The sequence below is a fragment of the Bos indicus genome, chromosome 19 (assembly GCF_029378745.1).
Source record: "Bos indicus isolate NIAB-ARS_2022 breed Sahiwal x Tharparkar chromosome 19, NIAB-ARS_B.indTharparkar_mat_pri_1.0, whole genome shotgun sequence".
NCBI lineage: Eukaryota > Metazoa > Chordata > Mammalia > Artiodactyla > Bovidae > Bos > Bos indicus.
Window position 1 is genome coordinate 23,085,343 of NC_091778.1, and position 17,509 is coordinate 23,102,851.

The 17,509-nt window shown below is 55.6% G+C and overlaps 1 protein-coding gene across 5 annotated transcripts in view; it reads left to right on the forward strand.

Annotated features, from left to right (window-relative positions):
* ABR (ABR activator of RhoGEF and GTPase) overlaps positions 1-17,509 on the forward strand; it is a 188,644-nt gene that overhangs the window by 145,206 nt on the left and 25,929 nt on the right. For all 5 annotated transcript variants that reach the window (XM_070772792.1, XM_070772793.1, XM_019981205.2 and 2 more), the window contains 5 exons: positions 305-380; positions 834-938; positions 1,659-1,733; positions 4,150-4,247; positions 4,712-4,843. In XM_070772792.1, coding sequence (XP_070628893.1) covers positions 305-380; positions 834-938; positions 1,659-1,733; positions 4,150-4,247; positions 4,712-4,843 — 486 coding nt within the window. The remainder of the gene's footprint in view (positions 1-304; positions 381-833; positions 939-1,658; positions 1,734-4,149; positions 4,248-4,711; positions 4,844-17,509) is intronic.

The window sequence follows — 17,509 nt, forward strand, 5'->3', positions numbered from 1 at the left end:
CCTTCCTCCAGGGCTGCCCACTCGCTATGGCTCCTGGCCCTGAACCTTCCCAACAAGGCTGCCATGGCTCCTGCCCTGGACTGCCTCCCCCACTCGTGGAGAGCCAGTGCCCTCTGCTGGCCATCACTGGCACTGCCACTCTCATCCCCTGGCTTCCTAGGAGGAAGGCCTTCCTCCCACCTGCCGCCTTCTCCAAGCCTAGGGGTGCCTGGGTACAAAGGCGCTTTATTGGGGGCCCCAGAATCCAAAAATGTCCTGGGTCTGACTGTGGTCACTCTAGTGAATTCTCATCTCCTCTCTTCAGAGCTACCTGTTCCTACTGTCCTCAGACTATGAGAGGTCAGAGTGGAGAGAAGCGATTCAGAAACTGCAGAAGAAAGGTAATGCCCCACCTCTACTCTACGCTGCGCTGCTGGTGTCCGTGGCAAGAGAGGGCCTTCTGCATTTCCAAGCACTTTGATGTCCACTGGCTCCTCTGATGCCAGGGCAGTAACATCTTAACTGATGTTACTGATCAGTTGAGGCCCAAAGAATTTAGGTGATTTGCTTAAGAATGTATAGTGAATTGTCAGCAGGACTGGACCCAGAGCCCAGAGTTACCCGTCTGTCTTGCTGTCATGTACATAATTCATGAACCTCTCCAATTAGATCCTGCGCTTCTTATCCTTGTGGCAGCACCCCTGACTCTCCCCAGCTGAGTGTCTACTCCCCCTTCCAATGACCAACTCTGCTCTTAGAGCTAATCTTTTTTTCCTGAAGTAGCCCTCAAAGAAGAGCAGTGGGTCCTAGTGGACCTGTGAGGACATTCCGCTCTCTCTTGGCTCCTCCTACAGATCTTCAGGCCTTTGTCCTGAGCTCGGTGGAGCTCCAGGTGCTCACAGGATCCTGTTTCAAACTTAGGACTGTACACAACATTCCTGTCACCAGCAATAAAGACGGTAAGATCTGGAATCCGAGGTTGCTCAATCAGCGGGTCCAAGCCCCCGGGGTATTGCCAGGGCCTTCCACAAACACCTAGCTGGTCACTTGGCTACCAGTAGCTGACCTCTGCTCCGCTGAGCTGGGAAGACTCAGTTGCCAGATACACAGGGAGTTTGAACAGATGTTTTTCTCTGCTGAGTCCCTGGATGATGCCCAACTCCTCCCTGGCGACCTCTGGCTGAAGAGAAGAATCTGGCGTCCTGGTGCACTGGGACTGTGATGTTAATATGTTTGTGGAAGCAGAAGGCTAAGCCTGGGGCAGGGTGGTGGTGGAGCACAAGGTGTGGATTAGAGTGTGAGAAATAAGGCTGGACCCGCTCTTGGGCACAGAGTGACTTATGTTGGTTAATTTCCACTTTGGAAGGCTAGACTGAGGAGGGCAGCAGTGGGATAGGCAGGATTCATAGGAGGAGGGAAAGTGCTCCCAGGGATCGGGACTCCCAGCCCAGGAGGAAGGTGTGGACTGACCACCCAGGCTGAGTGGAGGGAGTGCGTCAGCTCGCACTCCAGGCTGCAACAGACTGTGGACACTTCTTCCTCTGGCCACCAGGTGGTGCTGTCGGACCGAGGCGCAGACTTGCTCCCATCCTTTGTGTAACCAACCAGCCAGGGGTGAGGCCCGGGAGGAAGCAGGCCTCTCATCACCGTCTTCCCTGGGGGGCTTTTCTCTCTTGCAGACGACGAGTCTCCAGGGCTCTATGGCTTCCTCCATGTCATCGTCCATTCTGCCAAGGGGTTTAAGCAGTCAGCCAGTAAGTACCCATGACCACCTGCCCCAGGAAGAGGCTTCGTTGTTCATCCTTCCTGTGGACCCATTGCATGGGGCCTCCCACCTGCTCTGCCTTGGTCTGCCCAGGCTGGGGCACTGCCAGCTGCTTTGAGGTGTGGCATTCCCCTAAAGGTCAGGAGCTAGCTCCTCTTGGCAGGGGTTCATCCCTGCGCTCTGTCTCCAAAGTCTGCTCTGCCCTAAGCCCTTCTCTACCCCCAGGTATCAGAAATATGGGGCTCCAATCCCACATCCGCAGATCACAAGCTGTGTGACCTTGGGCAAATCTCTTAACCTCTCTGAGCCTTCTCTTTTTTCTACAAAAAGGGCAATACTTACCTAAGAGCTGGCTTAAGTATGAGCTTTATGTATAGGGCCAGTGCCCTGCTACTACACATTCTTTTTCCTTCTTTATCACCATCTGCTGCGTCCATGCAGTTCTTAGTATTTTACAAGATACGGTTACATTTTTATCTAACTTTTCTCCCTGTAGGAATTTGTGAGTTAGGCAGCTAATAGTTTCTTCCCATTTGCCAGATGAGAAAACTGAGTCACAGAGAAAGAAAAGGACTTGGTATTATATAGGATCAGAAACCTGACTCCTCTCCCTCCCTCCTCTTCCCCTCTGGTAAGATCTGCCCTCTGCCTCTCTTCCTACAGCGCACCACACAGAGGGTATGCCATTGACTTGCAAACAGTCATTCAATTAACATTCTCTGTGACACCTGGATTCCCGCAGCAAATCTGCCTGCCTTCTCTGTGTTCCTATCACCCTGGGGCAGCACCTGTCGTACTTTTTTGTCACTTAAAATGTGCTTCATGCACTGTGAGTTCTGAGAGGACAGGAGCCACGTCTCCTTCATCGCTGAATGAACAGGAGCTCAAAATGCTGAACGAAGTAGTTTATTTCCAGATGCCTATTGTGCTGCCGGGTCCCTTACTAGGTGCTAGAGAAAATGCAGATGTGGCCAGTGAGCTGACAGTGGTTGGCACATTCAGAGCTTTTTCGGGTGCATTATCTGCTCTGAGCCTCCTGGCACCCTTTCTAGGTTGCTGATGCCATTCCTACTTGTCACACAAAGAAGCTGAGGCCAGAAAGCTCCAGGGACTTTCCCAGGGCGGCCCAGCAGAGCACACAGATGATGGAGTTGAATCCATGCCTTCTGACACCAAGGCCCATGCTTTCCCCTCTAGAGCACCGTTTCTCTCAGTGTGGCCAGGGCCCCCTCGCGCATCACTCGGGCTGTGCTGGCGAAACAGCACCAGTTTCCAGGATGCCCCCAAACCCACAGAATCTGCTGATGGGGGCATTGCCTGGGAATATTCCTCATCAGTCAGCTCCTTGGGGCTGCTCCACACACCAAGTCTGCAGCCCACTGAGCTGGACGGGGGCCCTCATGTCTCCATGGTGACCAGATGTCTCCCCCTTCCTGTCTCTCTGCCTCCTGTCAGCTGGAATAGGCCTCAGGAGCAGGCCCATTAGGGTGGGGCGTCCCACTCCCCCAGAGCAGGGGTCCGACCTCTCAGACTGGGTTGGGGTGCTCAGACACGGGGTGAGTTACGGCTCCAGAGTCTCCCTTGCCTCCAGCCAGTCCTCACCTCCCTCCGCCAGCCCCCTGACCCGCTCGGACATTCCTTCTGACTCAGGCTTTGTGAATCTTCAGTCACGGCTGCTTGTCCTAGTAAACTGATCAGGTCCACACAGTCCAGCCTGGCCTGCAGGCACCATCATCTTGACCGGAGGAGAGCAGTCAGGCACAGAGAGGGGGTGGTTTGCGCAGAGCTAGGATTTGACCCAGACAGGCCGACTCCAAAGCCCTCCCTTTTATACCAGAACTAGTCCCTGATGGGGATTCCCTCACAGGGGAGCCAGTGAAGGGACACTTCATGCCCATCCATCTCTCAGCAGCCCAGACGCGCTCTCTGCTCTGATGGGGGCCCGTTAGGCCTTCTGCTTCATTCGCCTGTTCACCTGCGCCCTGCTCAGATACCTGCTGTGCTCAGATACCTGGTTACATCCAGTCTCCATCACACACAGTGAGGGACAGCTCTCCCCAGTCTTAGCTCTGCAGGAGAGTCCTGATGGAGAACAGCCCAGCTGGGTAGCTCCTGGGGCCTGGGAAGGGCATGTACAGCCACCCTCTGACCTCCGCCCCCTGCCCCTGATTCACACTAGAGGACTGGCTGTGGTTCCCCAAAGTCACCCCCCAGCACACACCATTGCCTTGGGAAACAACCTAGTCAGTGCCCAGGGAGGGGCAGGCTGCGGGGCCTGAGGCTGGGCGTGCATGTGGATTTGCAGAGCGCCCACGGGAACCCTGGGAAGACTGATGCATGATCCCCCTTCCCTCCTGGGTTCCTGAGCCCTGGGCCTCATTCGGTGTCTCTGCCTGTCCCCACAGACCTGTACTGTACCCTGGAGGTGGATTCCTTTGGCTACTTTGTCAGCAAAGCCAAAACCAGGGTGTTCCGGGACACAACAGAGCCCAAGTGGGACGAGGTGAGTGGTCCCCGCCGGGACCCCGGGCTCATCCCCCACCGTGCCCACCCTGCTCCCGGTGCTCTTGTCCTATTGTCTGGGGATGGCCAAGCCTGCTGCTGGGCCAGCTCTGTCCCTCTGCCCTCCCCTCCCTGCTCATCTGGCTTCTGATCTTGGGTTTGTGTCTAGACACAGGGTTATATTATAGTTCGGGGTCTCCCATCCAAGTACTAATCAGGCCCGACCCTGCTTAGCTTCCAAGATCAGATGAGATAAGGAGCGTACAGTTCAGGGTCTATACTCCCCTTACTCAGTGATTCCTAGGCCTCCGGAGCTCCAGAGAATGAGGAAGCTGCTCCAGACCTCATGACGTGGTCCTCATGGGCCCGCCTCGCCCCCTCTCACCCTTGCAAAGGTGGGGCCCACCCTTGCTGGGAACCCAGGTCAGCTGCAGGTGTTCAGCATCCTGTCTCGTCTTTCCCCAGGAGTTCGAGATTGAGCTGGAGGGCTCTCAGTCCCTAAGGATCCTGTGCTACGAGAAGTGCTATGACAAGACCAAGGTCAACAAGGACAACAATGAGATCGTGGATAAGATCATGGGCAAAGGGCAGATTCAGGTGAGAAGCAGGCGCGGCCAGGGCACCAAGGCAAGGGTGCCTGGGAGGCAGTGCCAGTTGGGAAGGTGTCCTTCTCTTCTACCTTCTCGGTCAAGGTATTGGCCTTTGTGACTTGGGTTCACAGCTATCTTGAGCCAAGTTCCCCGAGGTCGTCATTCTCCCCCTGCTGGAGATGCTGTCGTATTCTAGCCCCAGAAGTCCATGTGTGCCTGGTTCCTTGGGCTTCCACATCTTGTGCACTCAGGTCATCCACACTCCTGCAGGGTAGCCTGGAAGGATGACAGTGCCACTGTTTACACATCCAGTCTGTGGCCTTCTGATGGCTCTTTTCCAGAAATACTATGTTAAGAAGGATTCTGAGGTTGTATCGTGAATGCTGTGTTAGATTAGCACTGTCTGCCATGGAAGCAGTGAGACCCCAAGCATGTGCCGCTTTGTTGGAAGGGCTGAGGATGTAGCTGGGCTGCTAGGGGCTGACCTCTGACCCCACTGCAAGGTTTGCTGGGCTTGACTCGCCTGTGCCAGGAGCTTGTTGGCTTAGGGTGGGTCTTGTGGTCCAAGCAGATCCAGATAGGTCCTGAGTCCAGATATATGCACCACCCCAGCTCTTTTTCTTTGCCTTATAAATGTACGTAGGGAAAAGGGCTTTGTTTGCAGCCTGTGAGTTTGGAAATTCTGTTAAAGATGGTTGCTGTTCACTTAGCCTGTCAAGGGGATGTAGGCTTGGAGGCGTGGCGTTTGGTGTGGAGCCGTCCACATTCTGTCTGGCACTTTGTGTGGCCTTGTGCTTATCACACAAGTGGCCTGGTTTGGGTGTGGATTCTTTGACCGTGCAATCAAGGGAATCCGTAACTGACACGCCCTGGGATTGAGCGGTGGGCATTGGGTGCTCTGGGCTTCTTAGCAGCTGTGCCAGGTGTCCTCTGGGTGCAGGAGCTGAAGCTGAATGATGCTTTTTCCCAGGAAGCGTTTGTTCTCTGATGCGCTGCTGAGGCCGCAGAGTTTGGTATCTGACTCTTGGCTGGGTGTCCTCAGAGGCAGTGTCCCCTTGGGGGCTTGTGTGCTCCCCCTACCCTGTCTCAGGCACTGTGTGTGAACGAGGAAGATGGCACTATTCGGTGGGGGCCCGGCCGTCCGCCTCATGACACCCAGTGTTCCTGAGCATAATCCCTTCTTAATGCTGAGGACCTGCACCTCACTCTTCAGCACCGTCGCCAGGGAGATGGTGCTGCCAGGCAACCAGGAGCCAGTCCTTCATTATTTAGGGAACAGGAGCTGATGCGAGCGAGCTCTAGATTTAGTCCCGGGAAGCAACTTCCTGCAGAATAATGACTGGGAGCCCCATGTCCACGTCCCTGGGCTGCCCATCTGGCCCCAGGAGATGCCCAGCCAAAAAGCATGACGGTGCCCATGCCCTCCAGGCCATTAGTGGCTATGGGATGGAAGGGTTAAAATGGTGTTCTGAGCAGCCAGCTCAGGGAGCACCATGGACGCCAACCCCCAGGGCTCCGCAAACCCGGATTCCAGGGCTCGATGGCCTCATCCCCACCTGGACTCGCAGTCCTGTCACTTCCCTCCCTCTCGCTGCTGTCAACTGCATGGGCCCAGGGGAAACACGCCATAAATCATTACATCTTGGAGACAGGAGCAGATGGAGGTTGTGGGGGAAGGGGAAGAAGCCAGGTTATGTTTGGCAAAGCCGAGAGCGCAGTCTGGTAAGGAAAACGTTTCTGTGTTTAAGCTTCGAGGAATGTTAAACGCCTGGGAGTTGATATTAAAAGAAACACAAACCTTCCTGCTGCCAGCTGACCTGGGCCTGTGAGCGGCCAGTTCAGAGCCAGCGTCCTCTGGAGGGCTTTGAAGTCGCCCAGCCCTCAGCCCTCTGAGGCCCAGCCCTTGGTCTTCAGCCATGGAACTGTCTTGCCCGCCTTCTTCCTATGGATGGGGTGTGGAGAGGGGGTGGTCTGTCCCCACCAGGGGGTGCACCGTGCGTGTGAAGTCCACTCACCCTTCTGAGGATGCCCGGGCTGGGTTGGAGAGGCTACACGGAGCCATTTCCACGTGGCCAGGCCCCACGGAGCCATGGAATGGTCTGTTCCCACAGCTCACTCCCACCTCCCTTTCCCGCTGGTGTCCAAGGAAGGGAGTTGGCACCAGCCTCTGGCACTTGGTTCCGTGCCCCTTCAGCAGGCGCCAAGGATGGCACTAAAGGTGGCCTCACAGTAGGGGCCGAGGCCTTGGGGCCATTCAGCTGGCCTGAAGGAAGGCAGGGGGAGAAGGCCCGCCCCCTGTGGCCCCCACTTCTTCCTAAGGCCCTCCTCTCAGCCCATCCAGGGAACAGCCGGAGACCCCAGGCATTTCCTCCCAGGTGAGCTTCCCTCTCTGGTTGGCGGTGGGGGCAGGGACCCCAGAGTGGCAGGCTGGGGGCGAGGAAGGGGCGGCCTGGAGTGACGGACAAACAGCAGCGCTAATCACCAGCGTGTGTGTCCAGCATTTGCACTCTTGGAGGCTTGTTCCCAAATGTTCTCATGTGGTCCTTGCAACAGCTCTTCCGGGAAAAGGACAGTCGCATCCGCCCCATTTACAGACAAGGACGGAGCGGCCCTGGCGTCTCTACTGGCAGTGCAGGAAAGGCCCCGCTCTCTCCTCTGCGCTGTGTCCCCTTGGGCCAGGCCTTCAGGGAGTCCCCCAGCCTGGGTGAAGGGCACTGCGGTGGCTCGTGGCCTGGGGGAGGAGCCGGGGCGACTTCCCATCCCACATCCTGCTCTGTGGCCTGTGTGTGTGCTCAGTCACTCAGTCGTGTCCGACTCTTTGTGACCCCCCTGGACTGTAGCCCGCCAGGCTCCTCTGTCCGTGGGATTATCCAGGCAAGAATACTGGAGTGGGTTGCCATTTCCTTCTCCAGGGGATCATCCTGACCCAAGGATCGAACTCATGTCTCTTGTGTCTCCTGCATTGGCAAGCGGGTTCTTTACCACTGCGCCGCCTGGGAAGCCGGCTCTATGGCACATGGTGAACAAAGGGCTTCCTTTGTCTGGAGTCCTCTTACCTCCCAACGAGGGACATTTATTGCTGCCTGGTGTACCTGGAAGGAAGCAGAATGAGTGTTCACGGGAAAGAGCAGGGGAGGGGGACTTCCTCTGCTTCTGCTGTGTGCCTGGCACTGACTGGCTGCTCTGAGGTGTGGGCGCCCAGCCTCAAGGAATCTACTGCCAGATTGGAAAGACAAGCGTATCCCTATATGCCAGGCTGCTCGGCCACAAAGCAAGACGCCAGAGACGATGATGGAGAGGGTGATGATGATGATGGGAGGGGCTTGGGAATAAGAGCCCTCCCATCAGAGAGCTTTCTCTGACCCCCACAGTGGGCTAATACAGCGGTTACCCCAGGGGACCTTCATAGTCTCCTACAGGGTAGGAAAGTAATCACAGTTTAATTTTCTTGGTTTTCCTTTTTGGCTGTACCGGGTCTTTGTTGCAGTGTGCCGGCTTGTCTGCTTGCAGCCTGTGGGATCTAAGTTCCCCAACCAGGGGTTGAACCTGTGTCCCCGGCATTGGGAGCTCCAAGTCTTATCCACTGGACCACCAGGGAAGTCCCCTTCACAATTTTAAAGTTGAGAAAGCTGAGGCAGAAAAGGGTTTAGGAACCTGCCGAAGGCCAGGCAGCTAGTAGGAGAGTGGAACTCTCCAGGGCCTCTGCCTGGCCCTCCCCAGGGCTCTCTGTTCCCCGCACTGTTCCCTGCATAATAAGACACAAACTTATGCCCCAGGAATTCAAACGAGGAGAGATCCTGGTGGGCAGGAGTTAGGGAGGCTTCCAGGAGGAGGTAGAGTGGCAGAGGTTTGAGAGCTGGGTTTTTTTGATTCCCAAAGCTGTGTTTATATTAAAAGGAAAATTGCAATAATAATAATGAGGCTTGAAACACAATCACAAACCGTCCTGACTCCCACTCCTCTGAACCAGCCATTTTATTTTGTGCCTTTTCCCTTCCTTGGGATGTAGATTTTTTTTTTTTTTTAAAGGGATGTAGATTTTTATGTGGTTTTAATGATAAGTGCATATTTTATCTTGTTTTTTCTATTTTCACGTAACATTATCATAAACCTCCTTTTTTCTAGGGCTGAAGGTAGTCTTTATAATTGCCTTGTTTTGGGGTTACATTGTCAAAAGTACTTTATAAAAATCATTTTGCATAATGGCCAGCCCATTAATTGCCATTTTAAGGCTCTGTTATTCTAACAAGGTGGGCAGGCTCTGGATCAGCAGAAAGGAGTGGGGATTCTGGGGGAAGGGCCCACGTGGCCCAGAGAAGGGAGGCAGGAATGCACAGGGAGTGTCCCAGGAAATTAAGGAGCCCGCCTGCCCTGCGCTGAAGTTATGGTGAGCAGTGCCAGTAAGAGGGAGGTTGAAGGAATGAATAGAAGAGGAGGGATTCATAGTGTTCATGTCAGCAGGAATTCTGGAGGGTTTTTTCAATTCTGATTTGCAGGGAGCAAGAAACTGAGACCAGAGAGAGTGAGTGACATAACCGCAGTCACACAGCTGTTTAGTGGTTGAGCAGGGGCCCCAGATTTGGGATCCTGGTCCCAGTTTGGTCTTGCTTGGTCGGCTGCTGGCCAAATGAGGGAAATGAAAACTCTTGGATGGGGCAGTGGCAGACTGGGATGTCAGCCCATGACTCAGGGGTCTGCCCTTTGTCACTGCAACTTTGGTAGAAGATCCCCCCAGCGTGGAGCGTCTCTGATCACCCCCTTCCTTCCCCAGACCTCCTCCTTGCTGCCCCGCCCAGCCCAGGAACCCCTCAGCCAGGAGGCCCCCCTTCCTCCGCCTTGGCTCCCCAGCCCCAGGAGACTCCTGCGTGTTTATCCCTGTCTATTTCCAGCCCTGCCACTCCGGGCTCCAGATGTGCTGTCTCAACTGGGACCTGCTCGCTGGCCTGTGAGCTTATTCCCAGGATCCAGCCCTGGTTGACTGGCCAGGCCAGAGGGGAGAGTTCTCCCGAAGGATCTCACAGCTCAGTTCCTGCCACTGACTTCAGACCGGAGAGGGGTCTGAGACCAAGGAGCCCCTTCATGCCTCTGCTCCCCCTTTCCCAGTTCAGCCAGAAGCCTGGGGATGGGCCCCCAACCTTCAGTTCTCTTCTCCCTGGTGGAAGGCAGCTACACTCCTGTGAGCTGACTGGGGGCTGCCCTCCCCGGACACAGGAGAACTCAAGACCCCAGGGTGAGGCAGGGGCAGGGCTCCAGGCCCAGAAGGAAGCCCCAGCTGTCCTGATGCCTGGAGGGATAACTCCCTGCCTCCCCCCGACTGCCCCCCACTCCCCCAGCCCTGATTGCAACATTCAGGCCTGATGAGAGCCTCCGCCCTCTCGTCTTCCTCCCATCTGGAGCTTGAAGCCTGTGTCTGAAGCGGGAAAGGAGAGTAATTTCTTTGACATTCTTGACCTGGCTACTTGGAAGCTTATGAGGGGTTAGTTATTAGAAATGACACTCAGGGAGGAGGTCATGAAGGCCAGTCCCCTGCCTTCAGAACTAAGAGTATTCTTAGAGCCCAGATTGGCTCATCTGACAATATCTAGACCCACTTACTTTTTGGTTCAACAGTGATAAAATATATATATATACTGTGAAATTTTCCATTTTAATAATTTTTAGGTGTACACTTGAGAGACGTTAAGTCCATTCACATTGTTGCGTAGCCATCATCACCATCCATTTCTAGAATTTTCTCATCTTCCCAAAAAGAAGCTCTATACCCATTACACAGAAACTTTCCATTCCTCCTCCCCAGCCCCTGGCAACCAGCATTCTATCTTCTCGGAATTTGACTATTCCAGGTAGCTCATGTAAATGGAATCCTGCAGCGCTTATCCTTGTGTGACTGGCTTACTTCATACAGCCCAGTGTCTTTAAGTCTGGTCTACGTAGTTTGATAGAACAACAGACTTTCCTTCCTTTTTAAGGCTGAACAGCGCTATATGTGTAAACTGCATTTTGCTTATCCGTTCATCCATCGATGGACGTTTGGGCTGTTTCCACCTTAGACTTTACTTTTTTAAAAAATTAATTTGGTTGTATCGGGTCTTAGTTGCGCCACGTAAGGTCTTCACTGCATTATGTGGGATCTTTCGTTGCGACTCTCAGGCTCCATAGATAGGGCACAAGCCCCGTGGCATGTGGGATCTTAGTTCCCCAACCAAGAATCAAACCTGCGTCCCTTGCATTGCAGGGCAGATTCTTAACCACTGGACCACCAGGGAAGTCCCTGACTCTTACATTTAAGTAAGGAAAGAGCATAGTTTCTGAGGATGGAGTTTCTCAGCTCCTTCCCTCCAGGCCCAGGGTCACCATGTCCCTCCCCCACCCATAGTTGCTATCTCTCTTCGGATGTAATAGGAGAGCAGGCCTCCACACCCCCAGGACACAACTGGTCACTGTTAGCTTCTTTTTTTGAAAAAGCATCATTTTTTAAGTTGAAGTATAGTTGATTTACACTGTTGTGTTAATTTCTGCTGTGCGGCATAGTTCCATGGTGGTTTATCATAGGGTACTGAACATGATTCTCTGTGCTACACAGTAGGACCTTCTTATGTATCCATTCTATATATAAAAGCTTATATCGCTCACCATTAGCCTCTTCCAGTTAAAGAAAAGAGCTGCCCCACCGCTTTCTCTCCCCCCACCCCACCCCCACCCTAGCTAGGCCCCGTCTCCTTGGGTCTCCTTTCCTTCCTTGGCTGCCCTCCCTTTGGTCAGTGGTTTAGAAAGATTGAGTGTGGAGTGCGGTTTACCCTGACAGTAGAGGAAGAACCCTGGACTGAGAGTCGGAGAAAGCATCCAGGTCCCTTGACCTCTGGGGGCCGCAGTTTCTTCATCTGTTAAATGGGGACAGTTACCCCCACGCTGCCTCTGTCATAGGCTTGACATGAGGCTCAAAGGATGGAATGTCCCTGAAAGAGCTGGTCAGTGCACATCCATGCTTTCGCTGGTTTATCCCTGCGTTTCTGCTTGTTGAGCTCCATCTAAGTGGCAGGCACTGTGCAATAGATGCAAAGAATGAACGGGACCTCCCCACATAGTGAAGAGAGCAGAAGAGAACTGGGATCATTCAGTCAGTGTTGGAGGGGCTTTGAGGCCAGATGGATCTGGGCTTCAGTCTAGCTTTCTCCATTCATTAGTTGGGAGAACTGGTTACTTGACCTCATTGAGCCTCAGTTTCCTCACCTGTAAAATGGGCTATCAAGAGAACTGAATGGGAAAGTGCGTGAGGCCCTTTGCAGGGCCTGGCACAGAGTCTGTCTAGTGACGTCAGCCTTTTGCCTGAGCCAAGCAGGACCAGGTCCACTGTCCTCCACCTTCCTGTGGGTGTTCTGCGTGTAGCTTGTCAAAGCATTCCTGCCTCCAAAGGCTGTCACCTGCGAGTGGCCCCTGTGTTTGGGCCTTAGGCTGGCCAAGGCCATGTCTGTTTTCTTAGGCTGGTGGATCCAGACGGGCTTTGATGAACCAACCTCTGAGGGGGCGGGAGGTCAAGGTGGGGGTCCTCACTGCCTGCCAGCCTGAAGTTTCCCTCCTGTGCCCCTACCCCAGGCTAATTAGTTCCAGGCTTGTCCCCTTGGAGCTGTGCTCACCTCGGCTTGGTGCGGTCAGGCCCAGAGTGAGTGATGAGCTGGGAAAAGGGGGTCATTGTTGGAGGGAGCTGCGTCTGGCTTCAATTGCTCTGCAGGGCATGCGGGAGCTGGGAGTGAGCATGGGTCAGGAGCCTGCTGGGGCGGCAGTGCAGGGCTACTCCAGCCCAGTTCCCTCCCTCTGGTCCCCCAGGGCCTGTTGTCCCCATTTGACTCTGCCCGAGGGTCTAGCGTGCCAGCTCTATTGCCTGGGGAGCTGGGCTCTGGGGTGCTAGCTGGGTTGACCTGGAACCCCTTCTGCTCTGGTTCCTCAGAACTGGTACCACAAGATGCCTGGATCCCTCCATGGGTGGAATGACCAGAGGGGCGTTACAGTGGGTCCTTGGCACCTTCTCCCACGCATCCTTCAGGGCACACCTACCACAGTTGTGCCCTGTCCCCTGAGAGTGGCTGGTCTTGGCTAGGATTAGGGGCAGCTGTGAGAAAACCTTGCCTGCAGGGGCAGTCAGAGCTTTCATCCCAGCCCCGAACGCCCAGCCTGGCACCTCGCAGCCCTAGGCAGCTCCCTGTCCTGGGACACCACAGTGGTCGTGCCAAGTGCGGCTTTCCAGGCTCTCCACTGGGAGATGGGCCCCTCCCTGCCCCCAGCCTGGGCTGGGTGTGCGGGTCCTGGGAACCATCTGCATCTGGAGTCCGTGCTTTAGATCCCTGCTGCCAGCTGCTCTCATCAGGTCCCCGGGGGGCCCCCTCCCTTGGCTGCCATCATCACCCTGTGCCAGCCTGGAGGCACCAGGACTGTTCCCCTCCCTGCTTCCAACACCCTCCCCTCCTCCTCCCAGGGCCCAGGTGATTAGAGCTGTTTCGGATCCATTCTCTGTTCAGTGCCTCACCTGCCATCTTCACAGCAGGTCTGGACGGCTCGGTTGTACTTGGAGTGGGCAGTGGGGTTGGGGAGAGCCAGGGCCAGAATACCCTGAGAGGGCCTGTCCTGCTGTCCACAGGCCTCCCTGAACTTGCAGACGACTTCTCTTCCGGCCCCTGCTCAGCCGCCTTCGTCTCCCGGGTGTTCCTGATCTGGGGAGCCTGGGCTCTGCCAAGTGGGTTCTGGAGACAGGAAACATTGGGCAGGAAGCAGATGGAGGCTCAGGTCTCCTCTCTCCCTCCTGCCCTGCATGGGAATGCCCCCTTGGCAGGCGGACGTGGTGCCCACTCCCCCGCCCGCCTGGCAGGGGTGAGAGACAGCAGAGAAACTGATCCACAGAGGACTTGGGAACTGATTCCGGCAGGCCCCGAGAACACACAGTCCTGAGTCTTAACAAACCAAGGGAGGGTGTTGTCCCCTAGACTCAGAGGTGAAAGACTCGGGGTTTATCGCCCTCCACCACCTAATAGCAAAGTGACCTCTCCGAGTGCTTCCTCTTGGACCCGTGTGAGGCCTAGGTGAGTCCTTGTGGTGACAACGCCTGGCTTACTGCATGCTCCAGGAACCACTAACCTCCCTGCAGGCGGAAGCTGTGACTCCATCCTCCTAGGATGGTCCTGCTTTTGATTTGATTCAAAACCTTTGAGAAGAGGATTTAGTGGGGGAATTGCCAAGGACTCCCCAAGTGAGGGCTGAGGCTGGACATGAATGCAGATCGGGGGCACCTTAGGTGGTCTCTGCTGGCCTCCCTCACTGCAGGTGCTGCAGAGCCTACCTCCACCCCTCACTCAGCCCAGCCTGGCCGTGGCAGGAGCTGTGTGGTAGCTCTCTGTGAGGGTCTGACCCCCAGGCACAGCCCATTCCATGTGGGCTGACACAGGGGAAGCTGGGCATAGCCTCTCATACCCTTAGAGGCAAGAGCTGAGCTGTGCTGGCTTCTGGGCAGAGGTGACCCAGAAAACACCAGCTAGACTGACTCCATGAGATAAGTGTTAACCCTATTGTAAGGCCAACGAAGGGAACCCACACCAGCAAAGCAGAGACCCAGAGCTTTGTCAAAGCAGAGAGAAAAGTAGAGCTAAGACATAAGTTTCAGATCCAGTAGTCTGACCCAGAAGTTTCCTTAAAAAGCCCCTAATCTACCCACCTTGGAGGGGACCGAGGGGCAGTGGCTGTGGAAGAGGAATAGTAGTTCTTATGGGAACGGTCCATCCGCTTAAAGAAGGACCAGAGGCTTCAAGGTCTGCAGGCCTGGGGGCTACTGAGGTGACCTGAAGTGCCCCCAAGGCAGGGAGTGGTGGACAAAGGCAGTGGGAGTGGCAAGTCCTGTATTCCCATTTCAGCCAGGGGCTCCCTGCTTCTGCCCTTAATTGATGGGGGCAGGCGTAAGAAAAGAAAGCAGGGTGTGTCCTCTGCTTTAAAAAAAATTCATCACTGACCACTTGTCCAGTCCGGGCTCCTGTTTGACAGGTGTGAAAGCTTCGTCCAGAGAGAGGGAGTGGCTGCCATAGTGGTTCCCTGGCTCCCAAGAACTGTCTTCTGCTTGTTTGGAGCTCAGTCTTGGGTGGGAGAAAAAAGAGTTGTTTAATAATAGGGAAAGAGAAAAAAGCATGGAGGCTCAGGGGACCCTGAGCTCCTTTCAAACCCTCCTGCCTGAGGCTGTTATGTTTTCAGTACACGGCCTGGGGGGCCCCATGGAGTGCTCTGCCCACCCGCTGCTATGTGGGAGCCCCCCCTGGTCAGGCGCTTCCTTCCTGGGAGCAGGAGCAAACAGGTGGCCAAGGGGGTCTGGGTGTCAGTCTGGCCGTGAATTACATCATGACTTGTGCGGTAAGGAATGGATCGGACATGTGGTGGGTGTGCTCTGCCCACTCTGTCCTGGGTGGGTTTTGTTTGAGGTAAGCAGGATGTTCCCAAAGGCTCAAGTGGATTTGCCATCCTTTTCCGTGACCAAATGTGCTGTGAGAATCACTCGGGGTTGCCAGGGACGCGCCATCAGGACAGCCTGGCAATGGACAAACTCTGTGGCTCTCTCATCCTCTCCTGGAGCCCCCAGACACTCCAGAGACACACCAGCCTGGGGTGGCCGCGCAGAGTGCATGGGGAGCAGCGCGTCATTTGCACTGACTTGTGACTCGGCTGGGCCTTGGGAGACAGGAAGTACACCTTGAGGTTAGGCTGCGGAGCAATGGCCTTCGAATCCTGGTGGCCCCCTGACCCAACACCTTACACCTCGGGTCAAAAGCTGCTCCCCACCCCCGCCCTGGGTGGCCATCTAAAGCCACCAGTAGCCAGTTATCTGCAGAGTCCAGGCGCCAGAGCTCAGAAACCTGCAACCCCGTGCACACTGTTAGCAGGCAGGACTCAGGCTCGGAAGTCCTGGCCTGGATGCCTGGGAGAGTCCTCCGTTGCTGACACTTATCTCCTCGGAGGGCAGGTCAGTGGTGGGGCAGCCAGGGCTTGGTTTGGAGTGTCACAGCTCCGAGTGAGCTGCGTCCTGGGTCCTCCCCACCTGGCATGTGGTGGGTGTCTATTCAGTGATGGGTGACTGGGTAAATGAGTGAAAATGTAGCTTCTAGGATCAGCTCTGCCACTGGCTACTTGGAGACTTTGAGCAAAGTGTTCCCATCTCCAGTCCTAACGCAGGCCTGGCACATAGCAGATGCTCGGAAAGGATGGAGAAACGTAAACGAGTCTCCCTTTCTCCTTCTCTGGTGATCTCTGCCCTTCCAGTCCACAGTCTGGGTCAAGATGGGTGCAGAGCAGGGTGAGAACACCCATGAGCAATGCAGGGACCCCCGAGCTGTACATCTTAAGGGCACTCTCTGCCTCCCTTTCTCCTAGTTCTCCTGTGGTGTGCCGCCCTCCTTGCCAACTCACACGCCCTCTGCATGGGCTCCTGGGTGCTGCGTGCCCTGCTGGTTCTCTTTCTGGCTGGACTTCCCTCCCGGTCCTCAACCTCAGCGCCAGCCCCGGCTCCTCTCAGGCTCCAGCGCCAGCACTTGGCCTCTCCAGGTCGCCCCTGGGGGCTGTCTCCTGCCCCCACTCCCAGGCTGTCCTCGCTGGAGTGCCCGTGGACTTGGTCTAGCTGGCCGCTCAGGAGCCCCCTTTCCTGCCCTCGAGTCGTTCGGCTGGAGGACAGGGATGGGGAGTCAGGGTTCCAGCCTGCACCGAGGGGAAAAGGAGGTCAGTCCAGAGAAGCTGCAGCAGCTCCGCAAGGTTCTGAGAAAGAACTTTCCTCCTCGTGTTCACGGGCTGGAGGACGTGCCTGGAGCCGTCCCTGCCCCCCGCTGTCGCCAAGGCAGCCCGGTGGCAGTCCCTGCCTCGCCTGCCCACACAGCTCAGCTGCTGCTATTCCCCGTTGACCTTTTTTTCTTCAGCGATGCCGCTGCTGATCACTTCAGCCCGATTTTTGCCTCCATCACCGCTGTGCTGGGTGGCCGGTCCCAGCCACCCCAGGTGTCTCCCCCTCCCTCGGGGTAACCCAGGGTCCTGCCCGCACCTCCCTGGGGACGGCCCCTCTCATTGCTCTGGCGGAGAGCCTGGGGAGGGGGGTAACGAAGGATGGGATGGTCTACTAAGAATGTTTTTAATTCCAAAGGCAGTGACATCTGTTCGTGTGGGCCTTCCCACCCAGGCTCTGTTTATCCAGTCAGGGGGCCCTTGCTCATCCTCAGAGGCCGGTTCTGCCAGGTGTGGCGGGATGGACAGAGGGGGAGGGGGTGCTGTCACTTCCTGGGTGGCCGGGACACCCAGCGAAGCTGAGGAAGGGTCTGTGGTGCTCTGGAGGGACCAGAACTCAGACGACCGCTTTTGAGGAACTTCTCAGGAACATTTGTCTTGCACAGCCCCCCACCCCACAGCCTGCTCCTCAACCATTGCTTCCAGGAAGGAGTGAGTCAAGCTTGGGGAAGAGAAGGCAAATCTGTGCTGTCCCTGGAGGAGAACCCCCAGCCCACGGGGAGGAAGGAAAGATGAGCATCTCAAGGGAAGAGCCTCCCAACAGCTACCCATCTGCTAAGGCGCTTATGTCACCATGGAGACCAGTTGGCCATCTTTCATCCAATCAGAGCTCGATTTACCCAGACAAGTGTTGAGTCTGGAGTTCCTAAGACAGACA